This window comes from Eretmochelys imbricata, chromosome 6 (assembly GCF_965152235.1).
Source record: "Eretmochelys imbricata isolate rEreImb1 chromosome 6, rEreImb1.hap1, whole genome shotgun sequence".
Classification (NCBI taxonomy): domain Eukaryota; kingdom Metazoa; phylum Chordata; order Testudines; family Cheloniidae; genus Eretmochelys; species Eretmochelys imbricata.
In genome coordinates, this window is record NC_135577.1 from 99,751,231 (window position 1) to 99,770,120 (window position 18,890).

The following is an 18,890-nucleotide window of genomic DNA, read 5'->3' on the forward strand; positions in this document are numbered from 1 at the left end:
ATAACCTTTACAGAGATATGTTACATGGCATATCTAGCATAAAACATATTCCAGTTATGTCATACATACATTCATAAGCATAATCCCATAAAGCATTATGGGGTGCAATGTCACAGGAGATTCCTCAACCTGAGCCATTCTTTTTAGGTGACAAATCTGAGGAACTCTCCCAAATTGAGGAGTCAGTAGAGGAGGTTTTGAAACAGATGGATAAATTAAACAGTAATAAATCACCAGGACCAGTTGGTATTCACCCAAAAGTTCTGAAGGAACTCAAATGTGAAATTGCAGAACTACGAACTGTGGTATGTAACCTATCATTTAAATCCACTTCTGTAACAGATGACTGGAGCATAGGTAATGTGATGCAAATTTTTAAAAAAAGACTCCAGAAGTGATCCTGGCCATTACAGACCAGTAAGCCTTACTGCAGTACAGGGCAAATTGGTTGAAACTGTAGTAATGAACAGAATTGTCAGACACATAGATAAACACAATTTGTTTGGAGAAGAGTCAATATGGCTTTTGTAAAGGAAAATCATGCCTCACCAATCTACTAGAATTCCTTGAAAGGGTCAACAAGCATGTGGACAAGGGGGATCCAGTGGATATAGTGTACTTAGATTTTCAGAAAGCCTTTCACAAGGTCCCTCACCAAAGACTCTTAAACAAAGTAAGCTGTCATGGGATAAGAGGGAAGGTCCTCTCCTGGGTTGGTAACTGGTTAAAAGATAGGAAACAAAGGGTAGGAATAAATAGTCAGTTTTCAGAATGTAGAGAGGTAAATCGTGGTATCCCCAGGGGTCTGTACTGGGACCAGTAATATTCAACATATTCATAAATGATCTGGAAAAAGGGGTAAACAATGGGGTGGCGAAATTTGCAGATAATACAAAATTACTCAAGATAGTTAAGTCCCAGGCAGACTGTGAAGAGCTACAAAAGGATTTTACAAAACTGGGTGACTGGGCAACAAAATGGCAGATGAAATTCAATGTTGATAAGTGCAAAGTAATGCACTTTGGAAAACATCATCCCAACTATACATATAAAATGATGGGATCTAAAATAGCTGTTACCACTCAAGAAAGAGATCTTGGAGTCATTGTGGATAGTTCTCTGAAAACAAGCACTCAATATGAAGTGGCAGTCAAACAAGCTAACAATGTTGGGAATCATTAGGAAAGGGATAGATAATAAGACAGAAAATATCATATTGCCTTTATATAAATCCATGGTATGCCTAGATCTTGAATACTTCATGCAGATCTGGTCAGCCAATATCAAAAAAGATACAGAAAAAATTATTAGGGATATGGATCAACTGCCATATGAGGAGAGATTAATAAGACTAGGACTTTTCAGCTTGGAAAAGAGACGACTAAGGGGGAATATGATAGAGGTCTATAAAATCATGACTGGTGTGTAGAAAGTAAATAAGGAAGTGTTATTTACTTCTTCTCCTAACACAAGAACTAGGGGTCACCAAATGAAATTGATAGGCAGCAGGTTTAAAAGAAACAAAAGGAACTATTTATTCACACAACACATAGTCAACCTGTGGAACTCTTTGCCAGAGGATGCTGTGAGGGCCAAGATGATAACAGGGTTCAAAAAATAACTAAATAAGTTCACTGAAGATAGATCCATCAATGGCTATTAGCCAGGATGGACAGGGATGGTGTCCCTAGCCTCTGTTTGCCAGAAGCTTTGTCATCCTCACCTCAGTCCCTGGAAAAATCATGGAGCAGGTCCTCAAGGAATCAATTCTGAAGCACTTAGAGGAGAGGAAAGTGATCAGGAACAGTCAGCATGGATTCACCAAGGACAAGTCATGCCTGACTAATCTAATTGCCTTCTATGACAAGATAACTGGCTCTGTGGGTGAGGGGAAAGCAGTGGACGTGTTATTCCTTGATTTTAGCAAAGCTTTTGATACAGTCTCCCACAGTATTTGTGCCAGCAAGTTAAAGAAGTATGGGCTGGATGAAAGGACTATAAGGGGGATCGAAAGCTGGCTAGATTGTCTGGCTCAGTGGGTAGTGATCAATGGCTCCATGTCTAGTTGGCAGCCGGTATCAAGTGGAGTGCCCCAAGGGGTGGTCCTGGGGCCGGTTTTGTTCAATATCTTCATTAATGATCTGGAGGATGGTGTGGCTTCCACCCTCAGCAAGTTTTCAGATGACACTAAACTGGGAGGAGAGGTAGATACGTTGGAGGGTAGGGATAGAATACAGAGGGACCTTGACAAATTAGAGGATTGGGCGAAAAGAAATCTGATGAAGTTCAACAAGGACAAGTGCAGAGTCCTGCACTTAGGATGGAAGAATGCCATGCACTGCTACAGACTAGGGACTGAATGGCTAGGCAGCAGTTCTGCAGAAAAGGACCTAGGGGTGACAGTGGACGAGAAGCTGGATATGAGTCAACAGTGTGCCCTTGTTTCCAAGAAGGCCAGTGGCATTTTGGACTGTATAAGTAGGGGCATTGCCAGCAGATCAAGGGACGTGATCGTTCCCCTCTATTTGACATTGGTGAGGCCTCATCTGGAGTACTGTGTCCAGTTTTGGGCCCCACACTACAAGAAGGATGTGAAAAAATTGGAAAAAGTCCAGCAGAGGGCAACAAAAATGATTAGGGGACTGGAACACATGACTTATGAGGAGAGGCTGAGGGAACTGGGATTGTTTCATCTGCGGAAGAGAAGAATGAGGGGGGATTTGATAGCTGCTTTCAACTACCTGAAAGGGGGTTCCAAAGAGGATGGATCTAGACTGTTCTCGGTGGTAGCAGATGACAGAACAAGGAGAAATGGTCTAAAGTTGCAGTGAGGGAGGTTTAGGTTGGATATAAGGAAAAACTTTTTCACTAGGAGGGTAGTGAAACACTGGAATGCGTTACCTAGGGAGGTGGTGGAATCTCCTTCCTTAGAAGTTTTTAAGGTCAGGCTTGACAAAGCCCTGGCTGGGATGATTTAGTTGGGGATTGGTCCTGCTTTGAGCAGGGGGTTGGACTGGATGACCTCCTGAGGTCCCTTCCAACCCTGATATTCTATGATTCTGAATCTGGGAATGTGAGATTGGGGATGGAACACTTGTAACTACCTATTCTGTTCATTCCCTCTGAAGCACCTGGCATTAGCCACTGTCAGAAGACAGGATACTGGGCTAGATGGACCTTTGATGTGAGCCAGTATTGCTGTTCTTCTGTAACCCCCTCTTCCATTGTCTCTCCTCACCAGCTAGTTCATTCAAAAGACAGCTACCAAGATAATCTTTACAATGGCTCCCGTTCTTCTGAATTATGTTCAAGCTTCTCATTTTATTGAAAGGTCTCTGGACCCACCTACATCTCTGTCCATGTATTATCTTACCTTCTGTCTACACTCAAGTTGTTGTGGTCCTTTGTTGTCATTTCTCGCTCCTGATTTTACACTTTCTTTCATGTTGCCCTTAATGCTTGGAACAGCCTTCCAGTTAATATTTGCCTCCATTTCTTCCTTTAGAAAACCAAAATCCTCCCTACTTCTTGAGCCATTTTTACTATTCTGAGCATAGACCATTCTGTATGTGTACATTTTTATTCCGATTTGTGTCTATTTGTGCCATTCTGTTAGGTTTTCTGTAAAAAGACTTGTTTTTGGTTTTTTAAAGTTATTTATAATGTAGAAATAACTGTTAACGGAAGATATCACAACATAGGAAACTAAAGAGAAGAAAAAATATTCTAAAATGCTAATCCAGAATTTTTCAAAATATACCTAAATCTCACATTTGTACAGATCCCGAAGTTTTTCAGCAAGGGAGTAACTTCCATACATTTTGGTAAGAGACTAGGGGACTGTGAACAGTAATGTCTTACTCTGGAATGGTTCACAAAGTACTAGCACAGGGCTGAAATGATATCTTACGAACTTTAAGAACTGCTGTTGCAGTATATGAATTTAACTGCTGTAGTCACACAAACTGTCACATTCTCCTCTGTACATTTTACAATATAAGAGAAAATGTAATTCTGTTCAGTTATGCTTTGATTTCACTTTAAGACTTCCTCCTTTTTTCTCTGATTTGTTTCCTTAGGCCCTGATACTGTAAAGGCTTATGCATATGCTTGATTGTAAAGTCTTCGGGGCATGGACTGTCTGCTGCTCTGTAGAGTCCTAGTAAAATGGGGCCCCACTCTTGATTTGTTCTAAGGCACTACTGTAATAAACGTGTTAAATACAAATATGCTTGACCTTACACGCTGTGAGTAGTCTCTCTGAAGTCAGACAACTCACAGTATAAAGTTAAGCACATAAATAAGTCACTTGAAGATTGGGGCCTTGATTTTTATTTATTTGTTTGTTTATTTATTTATTTATTTAAATAAAGAATGGATGTACCATTATTAAGGTTAAGGTTTAGTCATAGGTATTTTTAGTAAAAGTCATGGACAGGTCATGGACAATAAACAAAAATTCATGGCCCATGACCTGTCCATGACTTTTACTATAGACACCCCTTACTAAATCTTAACCCCGGGGCGTGGGTGTACTAGGGGGCCCCCGGGGCCAACCCCACTTGCTGCTGTAGCTGCAGAATTTCATGGAGATCGTGGAAAGTCACGGAATCCATAACTTCCGCGACCTCCCTGACAAACTTGTAGCCGTAGCCACTATTTCCTCTCAGCAGCGTTCCCCACCACTCCCTCAAATAAAGATAGGTAAGGAGCAGTTCTGAATTGGATTATCTTCAGTAAACATTATTGGTTTTCTTTTACATTTAGTGACAACGGTAGCTTTGGGGTTGCGCAGCATTGTTAAGTGTCATCAAAATAAAAAAGGGTACCTCTAATCCTCTTCATAAAGTCATTCAGAATGCTGCTGCTGTTTTAATAATCTAATATTTTGAAACATAAGGCGCTGTAGAGAATTGCAAAGTGCTTTATACATAGTAAGGAATGAAAGTAAGACATTGTTTCATTGATATTCATCTGAAATGAACAATAGTTTGTTTTTAATCTTGCATTTTAATCTTTTAATCTCTCAATCAGGCCCTGATTGAACAAAGCACTTAAAAATGTGTGTAACTTCAAGTGATTTAATTGGCACTGCTGACATGCCTAGTTATGCACGAGTTGAAGTGTTTTGCTGAATCCAGACCCTAATGATCTTACCATTCCCCCATGAAGTATATAGTGTCTGTCTATGCTTATTCATTTTTTTTTTAAGATCGCATTTTTGAAGTTAATAGGTAAAGGTTTGTCTGTAAATTTTATGCATAAATCAGAAAGGAAATTTCTTTATTTCAGGGACATGTTTTCCACAACTTCCTGCAGCTCCCGTTGGCCGGGAACTGTGAACCACGGCCACTGGGAGCTGCAGGGGGCAGTGCCTGCAGACAGTCAATGCAAACAAAATGTCTCTTGGCCCGCCAGCGGATTTCCCTGATGGGCCACATGCCAAAAGTTGTCGACCCTTGCTTTATTTGGTTGCTTTTCCTGAAGGAGAAAGCCCTTTTGCAGTATAGGGCTTTTATCTTAAATATTTGAATAAATGAGAAACGTATACTATGAGTGTTTAAATTAAAGGCCATAATATACAAATGTGATATCAAAATGACATTGTTCATATGTTTATCATGTATGTGTGACTCACTTGCTCTTTTAAAATTTTACTGTAGTCTTTAATTTGGGTTCTGGTGGAGATGACAATCTTATGTGCTTTAGCCATATCTGAAGCTTGTTGTATTTCAGAGGAAATGGAAAACTTGTCCACGAAAAGCTTGCTTATTCATTTGCTTATCAGATAATCTATTTGTTGTGCTGTCATAAGTAGGTATGTCTGACATACCGGGATGCAGTCCAGACCAGTGATGGGCTGTCTCATCCCTGTCCTACAGCCGTTACTCCTGGGGGAATACTGCGCATGCTCAGAATTTATGTCCCCCTGCAGATTTCTTTGCTTCCCCGCAGAAAAATAACTTTCTGACAGGGAAGCAAAGGGAAGCCACAAGAGCAGTCATGTGACCCTCCCCGGCAGTATGTTTTGTGTGCCCAGGGCAGCCGATAGAGAGGTAAATCACTGTGGGGCAGGGGGCAGGATTGGGGAAGACCCAGCCGGTGGCTCCTACCCTGCACTGGGCTCAGCTGCTAGTCCCGGCTGGGCTGGGGAGGACAGGACTTCCTCTTCCCCTGCATGGCATCTGGGGCTGTGTCAGACCCACCCCCAGATTTCTCCATCGGTTGTAGGAAGCTCTGCAAACTCCCCTCCTGCCTGCGTCTTCTCCCCCACCCCCGGCGCATCCTGCACCCATCACTCCTCAGCTGCAGGGGGAGGGATCACTCTACAGGGAGCTACTCCCCCATCCACCCAACCCCTACTGCATCCAGAACCCCTCATACCCAGAGCCTCACGCCGAGCCTCCCCCTCGCACCCATAACCCCCCCAATAAGACCCTACCCCCGCACTACCTTGATGAGCCACCCACACCCAGATCCCCACCGTACCGAACTCCAACCAGCTGCACCTGGATCCCCACTCCCCTGGCATCTGGACCCCACCACTGAACCCCCCACACCCAACCTACTGATGTCTATCCCCCCACACCCAGACACACACCCCCCGAGCCCCAACCACCTTCACCTGGACCCCTTTGCAGAGTCCCATTACTGTTGCACCCAGAACCCCCCAACAAGCCTCTGTGCATCCAAATTCCCCCCCCCCCCCCCGCACCTGGACCCCACTGAGCCACCTGCACCCAGGTTGCCCCACACAGAACCTTCTGAATCCACACCTGGATCCATCCACGCTAAGCCCTTCCATAATTGGATCCTGCCTTGCTGAGCCTGCTTGCCCACACCTGGTGCACTTGGCATGGACGGGCATGGCCCTGGGGTGTTTCTGGGGCGGGCCTGGTCCTTGCGCTGTGTCAGGGTTGGGTGCAGCCTCACCACTGAGTCTGTGTCCCGGGAGGAAGCTGGGAGGAAGCACAGTGATCTCCCACCTCTGTGCAGTCAGTGGCCTGTGCTTCCCAATGCCATGCTGGAGCCTCCACATTTATTTGACAAATAAAATTTGCGGAATTTTGCAGAATTTTAAAATATTGTGTGCAGAATTTATATTTTTTTGGTACAGAATTTTTAATTTTTTCATGCAGAATGCCTTCAGGAGTAAACCTTGAGTGCCGCATAATACCTTGCTTATAGTAGCTCCAACCTAGGCTGCTCACAAATGGCCTTCCAGCATGCAGGTCTCACCATGAGTCTCTGTACAGCTGCAGCCTGCTAGCCACACTTGGGTTTCACTCTAGCTCTTACCAACCTGAGTTATACTGCAGAGTATCAGAGTATTCCTCAGCACACTCCCAGTCCTGGATTCCTCCCCCAGCTCCTCCCGCCCCCCCCCCCCCCCCCCAAAAAAAATGTGTCTTGTACTGCACAGCCCTCTCCCGAACAGTGCACATTAATTCCTTCATTCCTTTAAGGAATAATACAAGTTTACCACCTTAAATGGAGTTACTCAGATACTTCAATTTAAATACTGGATTAGCTAAATCAAGTTTATTAACTACAAAGAGAGTTTTAAGTGAGTACAAGCAATGAGGCATAAAAGTCAGTAATGGTTACAAGAAAATAAGATAAAAATGCTTTCTGGTGCCTAGTTTAACAGATTTTAAAGATTTTATTAAAGCTAATGTTAAAATTACATAATACACAGGTTGCGAAAAGAGTGACTGTACATCTAGGTATAGTGCTTGGATTATCCACAAATACAAAATTTGTTTTTAAAAGTCATATGGTACATACATAACATAATTGGCAATAACCCAGATTTAGGTGAATAATTTTAAGAATACAGTTTAGATCAGGGGTGGCCAACCTGTGGCTCTGGAGCCACGTGCGGCTCTTCAGAAGTTAATATGCAGCTCCTTGTATAGGCACTGACTCCGGGTCTGGAGCTACAGGCGTCAACTTTCCAGTGTGCTACAGGGTGCTCACTGCTCAACCCTTGGCTCTGACACAGGCCCTACCCCCACTCCACCCCTTTCCGCCCCCTCCCCTGAGCCTGCCATGCCCTCACTCCTCTCGCTCCCTCCCGAGAGCCTCCTGCACACCACAAAACAGCTGATCGGGAGGGAGGGGGAGGCACTGATCAGCGGGGCTGCCGGTGGGCGGGAGGTGCTGGAAACGGGGTGTGGGGGAACTGATGTGGGGGCTGTTGACGTTTTACTGTGGCTCTTTGGCAATGTACATTGGTAAATTCTGTCTCCTTCTCAGGCTCAGGTTGGCCACCCCCAGTTTAGATATTAGACTCACAGCAAATTTTCTTACCATATGCTTCCAACAGCATTACTGACCAAACTTTCAGGTCAGGATTCCTCCCCCAGAGTCCAATGGCTGCTTCTTTTGTCTTCTCAGGTGCAAAGAGTGAGACGGACAGGGAGAGAGAGGAGAGGAGCTTTGGAGTATTTGCCCCTCCTCTTTATAGTTTCAGTCCCTCTTTGAAAAGCATTTCCAGTTGAGAACTGAGAGACTGGGGTCTGATGGACCAGGGAGACCTCATGCTGTTTCTTTTCTAAGATGCAGGTTTCTTTGTCCTTGCCCCCCTTTCTTGACAAAGAGTGATCACTGGATAGGGGATGGCCCATCAGCTTTGTTGACACCTGGCTGGGGCGTCTGCTTGCCCTTTGTCTTTGAAAAACTGGTTTAGCTACTCCCCAGATTTATCTGGGAAACACACTTCAGTCATGATTTCATCTTATGTTCATAACTTTACACATGATTTTCCTAGATTCATTTTACAATGATATTACTGATCAGCAAGTTAGGAGTTTTCAAATGATACCTCACAAGGCATGCCTTGTACAAAGATTATTACAATAGCGTATAGGGTGTGAATACAGGGGTGCATTCCATCACAATATGTCAAACATAGAAGGGTTTTGATGAAGCAACTTCATGGGCTACATGTAGTGTTGTCAGTGATGCAGATTTTTTATTGCAAAAAAGAGAACCTTGAAAGCTTTTGATTTTACAAGAAAATTTGCAAGTAATTACCAATTGGTTTAAACAAATCTGTTTGGCCATGATTTTGCTATTCTCTTGCTACATTCTGTGCTTCCTGTTTAATGAAAATCTTTATTTCAAGGAGTTTATAGTAAAACTGGAGAAATATTTTGATGTCTTCTTTTTCTCTGCCTCTTTTGTGCATCTACTGTACTTTGAAAATCTTATAGAAATGTCATTGTTAATTACAAAGTTGCTTTGAAAAATAATAACGTATTATTTTTTCTTCCAATTAGATGAAGAGCTCCCTGATTATATTATGGTCATGGTGGCCAACAAGAAGAGTCAGGAGCAGATGACAGAGGACCTTTCCCTTTTCCTAGGAAACAACACTGTCAGGTTTACTGTATGGTATGTTTGTGATCTACATTTTCCATGAACCTTACTTCTAATAATTATTTTGTAACTGCATTCTTTATATGCGACTTGAGAATATAAGAAATTACACATTTTGTCATTATGCAAGTAAAGTTTGATCAATTAATTTTTTCTTGTGCATGAAGTGATGCAATATAGTAACTGATAATTTTTAAAATTATTACTTGTAGCTTGCCAATATTCAGGCAGTGGTAATACTAACACACACGCACACACACATATAATATACACACACAGCAGTTAGAGACTGAGGTATTGATATTCTCCTTTTGTCCATTTTTCCAGCTGAACTGTTCTGAAATGTTCAAAATAAATTAGGAGTCTATTTAGACATGGGTTAGCAAAACTGAGTTTCAAACATCTGAATGCCATCAAGGGAGTTGCCCTCAGAAAATTATTACTGCAAAATTATATAAGAACTAGAGAACATTACACAGTGCAGTCATATCTGGTTATGGTAGATGTATTTGGTAAACTTCCCTTTTATTCAGATTAACACAGCTTCAGTTAGAGATATTGATATTGTGTAGGCATTATAGGTATGCAGTGTGGTAGCCGTGTTGGTCACAGGATATTAGAGAGACAAGGTGAGTGAGGTAATATCTTGTATTGGACCAACTTCCGTTGGTGAGAGAGACACAACCGACTTCTTCCACAAACTCTGCAACATTAAGAACCTCCCTCAGAACACCATTCTTGCCACCATGGATGTCACTTCCCTATATGCCAATATCCCTCACTGTGATGGCATAGCTGCCTGCCTCGAAATATTTTCAAGACAATGGACAACCCTCAGATATCTACCCCAAACACATCACCAAATTCATCCATTTATCCTCACCCATGACAATTTTCCATTCAGCAACACCATGCATTGTCCAAACCATGGGAACATCCATGGGTACCAAATGGCTTTCCAAGATGTCACCCACTTTGTGTTCCTCCTTGAAGAAGAATTTCTGAGCAAATGCACCATGATACAAGTGATATACCTCAGATACATCAATGATAGATTTCCACCACAACATTAAAAATCACCACCTGTCCACTAAACTCCTTCTGGAACGGTCCCACACTAGCATTAACTTCCTGGACACCATAATCAGCTTCAGCAGTGGAACCCTACAGACAACCATATACAAGAAACCCATGAATCACCACATCTATCTTCATAGAGCAAGTAACCACACCAAGAAATCTGTTATCTAGAGCCAGGCACTCAGATACCACAGAATATGCTCCAAGGCGAAAGTCCAGGATATACACCTTAACACATTTTAAACTGTCTTCACCAAACAAGGGCACTCCACCAGAGAAGTAGATCTGGTCAATCATGGAATGGGCCACCCAGATACCCTGAGAGACTGCACACCCCTAGTTATCACCTACCAACGCACACTGGAACCAATATGAGTATAGCGAAACCGCTAAAACCCATACTCAATGAGGACCTCACCCTGAAAGAAATCTTTCCAGAACCCCCTTTTCTGGCCTTCAAACAACCTCCCAGCCTCTCCAAGCTCCTCATCAAAAGCAAACTCCCCATAGACCAAAATGCACCAGCTCAAAGTGGCACCAGACCCTGCCAGAGCAACAGATGCAAAACCTGCAGACATATCTCTACTGTTGCCATGATCAGCACCCCCCACAACACACCTTTCAAGATCCATGGGTCCTACACGTCTATTATAACACGTGGTGTACCTCATCTAATGCACTCAATGCCCCAATAACAACTATGTGGGTGAAACCAAACAATCACTATGCTCTCGAATGAACTCTCATAGAAAAATGATAAAAGACCAAAAAAAAACCTGTTCTCTGTGTGTGAATACTTTTCACAAAGCGGTCACTCTATATCAGACCTATCAGTCTTCATGTTCAAAGGAAACTTGCACAATGCTTTCAAAAGACGAGCCTGGGAGCTTAAATTCATGAGTGTGCTAAACACTAAAAATCATGGGCTGAACAGAGACACTGGATTTATGGCTTATTACGACAATCTATAACCAGCAACCCTCCCCCAGCTGCCGCTCCCTTCCTCTTCCCCTTATGACTGGAGTGGTGTTAACGGGTCACTTCAGCTTGAATGGTCCCTTGAAATATGTGTTAACTACTTGTGCTAAACAATCTGTTCCAGACCTGAAGAAGAGCTCTGTGTAGGGCTATGTCTGCATTATAGCCTATGTCGGCATAACTTATGTTGCTCAGGGATGTGAAAGAACCACCCTCCTGAGTGACATAAGTTACACTGACACAAGCGCCAGAGTGGACAGCGCTATATCGGCGGGAGACCTTCTCCCACCGACATAGCTACTGCCGCGCATGGAGGTTGTTTTATTATGCTGACGGGAGTGCTCGCTCCTGTGGGCATAGAGCGTCTTTGCCAGACGTGCTGCAGCTGTATAAGTACAGCTGTGCCACTGCAGTCCTGTGCATATAGGCCTGGCCTAAGTTCATAAGCCTGTCTCTCTCACCAACAGAAGTTGATCCACTGAAAGGTATTACTTCACCCACCTTGTCTCTCACGACATTATAGGAACATAGGAATTGCCAAATCAGGGCAGATGATTGGTCCATCTACTTCTGTATTCTTTCCTTGGCAACAGCTGTAGATGCTTCAAAGAAAGGTGCAAACTGCCTCCCCTAATGACTCCAAAACCTCATGATGAACAATTATGAAAAAACCTGCCCATCAGGGAAATATCTTCCAAAGTCCTAGGAGCTATGGATACTTTATACCCTGAAACATGACAGTATGAATCCCTCATAACTTTTGTCCTGTCTAATGTAACACTAGGGAGGCTTACTGTCTTCACCTTTCATTAAATTTAGGTTTGAATGGTTTTAAAATTTGATAATATTTAAAGGGGTGTTGGGTTAATTTAGGAGCTTTCCAACTTTGAAAGTTTCAATTTTTTCCACGGATAAACTGACTTCTGAATTTTTTTTACCTACTATAGTTTAAAGTAACACTTAATATTTTAATTGAAATAAAATAAAATATTACAGTTCTGAGTTTTTTTTTTTTTTGAATTTGCTTTGTGCCTTTGGCAGCAGTTTGTTTATTGTCACTTTCACTGTTTCTCCTGTAAATTAGTCAGTTTCCCCTTTTGTTGCTATAGGCCATTCATACAGCAACAGGACAGGAGAAAACATTTTAAAAGATGGGGAAAATGTGATTGTAAAAACACAGCAATTTACACGAGGAACTGAAAGGCAGGTGTAGTACCTGGAACTAATTTATAATTTTTAATTGACTAGATATCAACACGACAATGTCCCTTTACAGGACATTGCTGGCATGTGTTGCTTTTCATTTATTTTAGGCAGGTGTAGAGGTGAGATGGGGGGGGGTCACATGTCCCACCCAGATTTTTGTGAGCACCGTGCTGCCTTTGTGTGGCTTTACTCGGCCTGCTGCGGGAAGGGAAGCTCTCTCCTTCTCATGCTGCACCTTCTTCCCTCCTCCCCTTCCTTCCCCCTCCCCTCGTCCCGCACATTTCCAGTTCGCTTGGCCCTTCTCCCCAACAGCGGGCCCAGGTGGTGAGTGGAGGGGGTGGGACGGGTGCTACCTCTCCTGCTGGGTGAGGGTGGCTGCTCTGGGTCGCTGCCTCTGGAGCTGGCGGGGTTGTCTGCCCTGGCCCAGGGAGATGGGGCTGGAAGGTTCCTGTACTAAGAGGCAACACGTGGGTCAGTCACATACCTGTTGAGGGCACAATTTAAAGATTGTGGGTATGTGTCGCCTCTGCGTGCTTGTCAGAAACAGAAGAAAAGAGCATACAATTTATTGTTTTTTGAAAAGTATACACACTTGTACATGCTCATTTATTCCCTATTGTGGCATGCCTGAACAGTTTGTGGGTTTGGGTGTTTTTGTCATTTTATCAGTCACACATCTGTGTGTCTTGCATCCAGTGGCTACATGAATCAATTAGAAAACAAAATAGATACTGTCAAATGTGGAGGTTAGTTCCATTACTGGAACTTGTTCTTTATAGTATCTTTTAGCTAGATTATATCCCAGAATGTATTATTAAATATGACAGAACATTTTAATACTTTGAAGGTGAATAAATTAAATTAAATCATTTACTCATAAGACCAGTAATGAGGTGAGGAGAGAAATTATTCTTCAGTGTAGGACAATATATCAAGATACATAAATTTTTAGATGTACTGCCTGTTTTGACAATGTCCTCTAAATTATTAAAGGAATGAGAGTACTGTAACTTAATCAGGTAACTCAGATTTCTGGATCTGTGAATATAAATTTACTTCACAGCAAATATTTTGTCAAATATTGAAATACATTGTGGTTAAAAATAACTGAAAAGATGAAGATTAAATGAAATGTATCCAATGACAATCCAGAAATATGATGGGAAAAATTAAAATGGTAAATCCAGGAAACCTACAATTTTAAACATTGTTCTTATGCTTCCAGTCTTTGTTCTCACCAAAATGGATTTCTCTTAGATTTCAATACCAATCCTTTGCAGGGCATTCCCAAGTATAATGTATACCTCTAGTGTATAATTCTGATTCTGCTATAAAAAGTTTCACAGCACTGCCGTGACAGAGCTGTGGCTCAGTTTAAAGGTTTGTCAGCCCTTTTCTGACCAGGGCGGAGTCCTGGTCTACACTAGAAAATGAGGTCGGTTTAACTGCATCAGTCAGGGTTGTGAAAAATCAACCCCTCAGAGTGGCATAATTAAACCAACCTAAATCTCAGAATAGACAGTGCTAGGTCAAGGGAAGAATTCTTCCCTTGACATATCTACTGCTTCTCTGGGAGGTGGATTATCTACACCAACAGGAGAATCCGTCCCGCCAGCATAGGTAGTGTCTGCACTGAAGCACTACAATGGCGCAATTGTGCTGTTGTAACGTTTTAAGTGTAGTCAAGCCCTGAGTGTCAGGTCTCACCTTTCCTTGTGTCCTGAGTGTGAAAGTTGATTCATGATGATCACATCAGCAGGACTCAGCTCACTCTGCTTTGGGAGTGTTCTAGTGAGAATGCATGCAAGAGGGATCACAAAGGCTTCCTTACTGCAAAAGTGTTACTCAATCTTTTTTTCTCCTAAATTTCAATGGAACTCTCTTAGGCTCCGAAATTATGAAGATGTCTAGTTGCAACTGAGTAGGTAGGGTTGAATTCTAAAATGAGCTAAAAATGGGGCATGCATTTCTGTTTTTCTCTCAAGGTAGGTCTTCAGTCTGTGTGAAATTTTACACAGGATTGTTTTATTCCCTTGTAATTTTCTTTGTTGGTTTTACTTCATACATTTTTAATAGGAAGCCTTTGAATTTGGGCTCTAGCTGAAATTTTTCCTTGGCCGTGTTTCTTGACTTCTCTCTTTAAAAACATTGTTTTACATATGCAACATTTGCTAGGGAAGTGGATCTTGCATCCATCAAGTGCACAAAGCACAGTATTTGATCTGTGTATACAAAACTGATTGATTGAGTCAGGGAGTGTACAGAGATTGATTGATTGATTTTGGGGTTGGATGTACGTAGAGATGATTGTGTAAGTGGAAAGCAGGCTCACTCAAATGAGAGGCCTGTTGACATGAAAAATAAAACTTATAAACCTTGGCTGATTTTTGAATGGCTACTGTTCTGAAAGAGTTTAAATTACTCATCTCCTCATCTCTCTCTTTTTTTCAGGCTACATGGTGTGTTAGATAAACTTCGGTCTGTAACTACTGGTAAGTAAAGTTTTTCCAAGAACGCAATAGCTTAGCTTTGGAAGCAGATATCAGTACTGTATTTTCTTATACTCATATATATATTTTGCCAGTTTTTAAAAAGTTCTTAATTGGCTGTATCATTAATATTTAATGTTTATGATGTCTGTGGCTCCTGGCTATGAAGAAAATTGTCATGTATGTTGCTTTTGGAATGAAGTAAATATGATCTTTTTAAGCAGGTCTTGCTGCTTTTTCAGTCCAGTGGTTTGCTTCTGAGGATTTCTGTAGAGGCCAGTTGTTCATTATCTTGTGGCTTTACAGTTGCACTTGCTGTATAATTGATTTACATAAGCTAAGTCACTGAACTTTGATGTAAGTGTGAGGTGCACCTGTCTTCACAGAACCTACTAGCCTAAAGTCTTCAGACTCTAACATCTTTGAGAGCAACTTGCCTTCCAGCAAAAGCAGTTCATGTGGGAGTGATGAGAGACGGCGTGAGGAAATCCTACCACCTCTTGCAGTCTCCAGCACTCGGGCTGAAAGAAATGACTCCAGAGTTTCAACCAGCTCACAAGAGCAGAGAGCTGCTGCTGCCCGGTAAGGCTTCTACCTGCTTATTGGCAAGAGCTCAGATTTCAGAGGATATACATCACTGGAATTGTTGTTTGGAAGAGAAGTAGGAAATAACTAGCTGATGAGACCAGAACAGGAGAATGGAGGCTTTTCCAGTCTCAAGCAGAAAAGGATTGCTACTGTGTGTTGCATAAAATAAATATTATACCTGAAAAGTTTACATCATGCTTCTTTATGCCATAAATGTTCTTATCTTAACTAAAACTAAAAGTAGATGTAAAGTCTGCCAGATTTTTTAAAAGAGCAAAATCTTGTTTTTTTATTTCTGCTTATATTTAAAGAATTCTAAATTTTGTTTTTCAGGGATTCTTATCTGGCAGTTAGTTGAGACTTTGTAACCTCTTCTTTCACCAGGCAGTCTTATGAAGATGGATCTGCATCCCGCTTAATGTCAACAGTCAAGCCTTTAAGAGAGTTGGCGCCTTCTGAAGCTGTGATTGACATTAAACCTGAACCAGATGATCTCATTGATGAAGACTTAAATTTTGTGCAGGAGAATCCATTGTTGCCTCGGAAGAAAGCTGTTATAACTGTAACTTATGGATCTTCCCGTCCTACTGCTGAAATCTACAGACCACCAGCTAGCAGAAGCACGGACAGCCATATACACTTACAAAGATTGCCGCAGCAAGGCAGCCTACAGGGTGGTAGGCAGTTAGACATGGAAAGCTGCAGGTCTTTGGAAACAATCCCACTATGTGATCCAGAAGCATTTGGCAGCTTAGCAGAAAGTTACAGGCCCACCTCCAAACTGAGCGCTGATAAAATAAGCAGTGAGGTTAGTATGCAGATCTAAACTATGTCTGTATTTGACACACACTCAACAAAGCCAAGTCACCTTGGATGACACCTAGGAGGGCATCTTGGCCGCAGTGAAGTCAATGGGAGTTTTGATGTAAGTTGCACCAGGATTTCATCACTTTGATCCACTGGCCAAAAACCAGTGTGCTTAACAAAAAAAACCCCTCACAAATGGCTGACTAACTTGGTGATGTGGCATCTGTTTGGTGCTTTACTGACATGGAGTAATGAATTAGAACATTGTTGGCAGTGAACATATGGTAGGTAAGAATAATCATTTTAATCTCTAGGTTTTGGAATAGCTGTGTTCATGCATGAGTTCTTTGTAGATCTCCAGTTTGCCAGGTGTGGAATAAAGACCAACACTGAAGATCAAAGAAGAAAATATATCCATCTACCTATTTGTGTATGTATCTCTATGTATTTTTAGTGTGCCAAACAACTTTGTATTTAGGGTGTATGAATCTTAGTCTCAAAAGCCATTGCTATTACATCACTTGCTGTGGATGCCAAAATGATCCTGTCAGCAGCAAGATAATTCTAGGACTGTCATATTAATGTATTTAGGAACATTGTGTGTAAAAGAAAAGGGATAAATGGATAGTTGGCTTTCAAATTGTTAGGACTGCTAACTTCTTAATAAAGTAAAAAAATGATTTGCCTTATATTCTAAGTGAAACTGTTTCTTGTTTTGTATTGTTTTTTGACTATAATAATTTTTTGTGCTTATATAATGCTTTTAATCCAAAATGCTTTATAAATGCAGGTAAACTTCATCCTCTCATTTTATAGACAGGGTATCTGGATCTTGAGAAGTGATGTGACTTGCCAAAGTCTCACATGAGTTAGCAGCTGACCAGTCACCTCCCTTCCTGGGGTATATTAGACGCGCCCCTTTGAGCTGTTACGCCCCCCTCCCCTTTTTAAAATTAATATTATAATCCTGTCTTTAAAAAAAATAGAGATATTTTTATGGAGAGAGCCCTAGAATTTGGAGTAGCAGCCGTGTTAGTCTGTATCTGCAAAAAGAAAAGGAGTACTTATTTGTTAAGTCTCTAAGGTGCCACAAGTACTCCTTTTCTTTTTCTCTAGAATTTTGAGTTTTGTCATCTTCAGCCTTCTCTTAGACAAGTTTTTGTGGCTTGAAAGGTTTTTCTCTTTTCACCAAGATGTTGATTTCTCATGGTATGTGTCCTCTGCATGGTCACTAAAATCCTTTGGTGCATCAGTCTGGCTAGTGAACACTCTCTGTATTTATCCAAAGATAGTGCTGCTGCATAGGGGAAATAGGAAAGTATAAGCAGTATAAATGGTACTCTGGGCAGCAGAGTTCTATCTAGGTGTTCCTTGGGAGGGATTGTGAGTCACATCCCAAACCTCATTCTTTCTATGGCACTTTTTTTTTCTGCACACAGTGCAATACATCCAGGATTTTAAGTGTGTCTCTATGTCCTAGATTATTGTTTAAGTGGAAGCTCTCCATCATCTGTCTATTGGTGGAATAACAGGGTCTTGTTTGTTTGCATATTAATGTGGATCTGATTAATGAATTGTTGGTTGCAGGAAGAAAGTTCCAGGAAGAGAAAATTGCCAGTTATAAGCTCAGTGGTCAAAGTGAAAAAGTTCAATAATGATGGGGAGGAGGAGGAGGAGGAGGAGGAGGAAGACTATGGGTTACGAATAGGAAGTATCTCCAGCAGTGTGTCTGTACCAGCAAAGCCTGAAAGAAGGTAGTTGAAGATTTCTATGATCCACTACTGGTTTTTAATATGAATCTAATAAAGGGCAGCATGGAAAAGGAATTAGGTGATGGATAAATCAAGGTTAACTAAAGGTTTAGTATAGTATGTGAGCTAACTGGTTTAAAACATTAGAGTTGAAGAATACCTTATAAAAAGATTTAGTTCGTTAAAGTGTATTTTCAGATTGTGTATTCTAGCGACACTGTACTTAATTATGCAGTGTTTTAACATTTTGTTGAGAATGAAACATCACAGTACTGCATTTACAGTGGCTATTGGGATTCATATATCTGCAGGAAAAATTAATTTCTCTCTCTCTCTCTCTCTCAGACCTTCACTACCACCATCCAAACAGGCCAATAAGAATTTAATATTGAAAGCTATATCTGAAGCTCAGGAATCGGTTACAAAGACAACCAACTATTCCACAGGTAATTCATGCCATTTTTATGCTTGGCAAAGCTATGTTATTTCTAAGTCCTTTCCAGGGAGTTGCTTACATGGGTGCTGATAGGTAGATTTGAAGGTTGGTCTGGAGCATTGAAGAGTGCTCTGAGATCAAGGGGAATGAGAAGAGACAAAGGTTCCTCAC

General features: G+C 41.6%; 1 protein-coding gene across 2 annotated transcripts in view; it reads left to right on the forward strand.

Annotated features, from left to right (window-relative positions):
- ZC3H14 (zinc finger CCCH-type containing 14) overlaps positions 1-18,890 on the forward strand; it is a 47,877-nt gene that overhangs the window by 3,380 nt on the left and 25,607 nt on the right. For both annotated transcript variants that reach the window (XM_077819237.1, XM_077819238.1), the window contains 6 exons: positions 9,285-9,399; positions 15,100-15,140; positions 15,524-15,719; positions 16,110-16,533; positions 18,120-18,286; positions 18,629-18,729. In XM_077819237.1, coding sequence (XP_077675363.1) covers positions 9,285-9,399; positions 15,100-15,140; positions 15,524-15,719; positions 16,110-16,533; positions 18,120-18,286; positions 18,629-18,729 — 1,044 coding nt within the window. The remainder of the gene's footprint in view (positions 1-9,284; positions 9,400-15,099; positions 15,141-15,523; positions 15,720-16,109; positions 16,534-18,119; positions 18,287-18,628; positions 18,730-18,890) is intronic.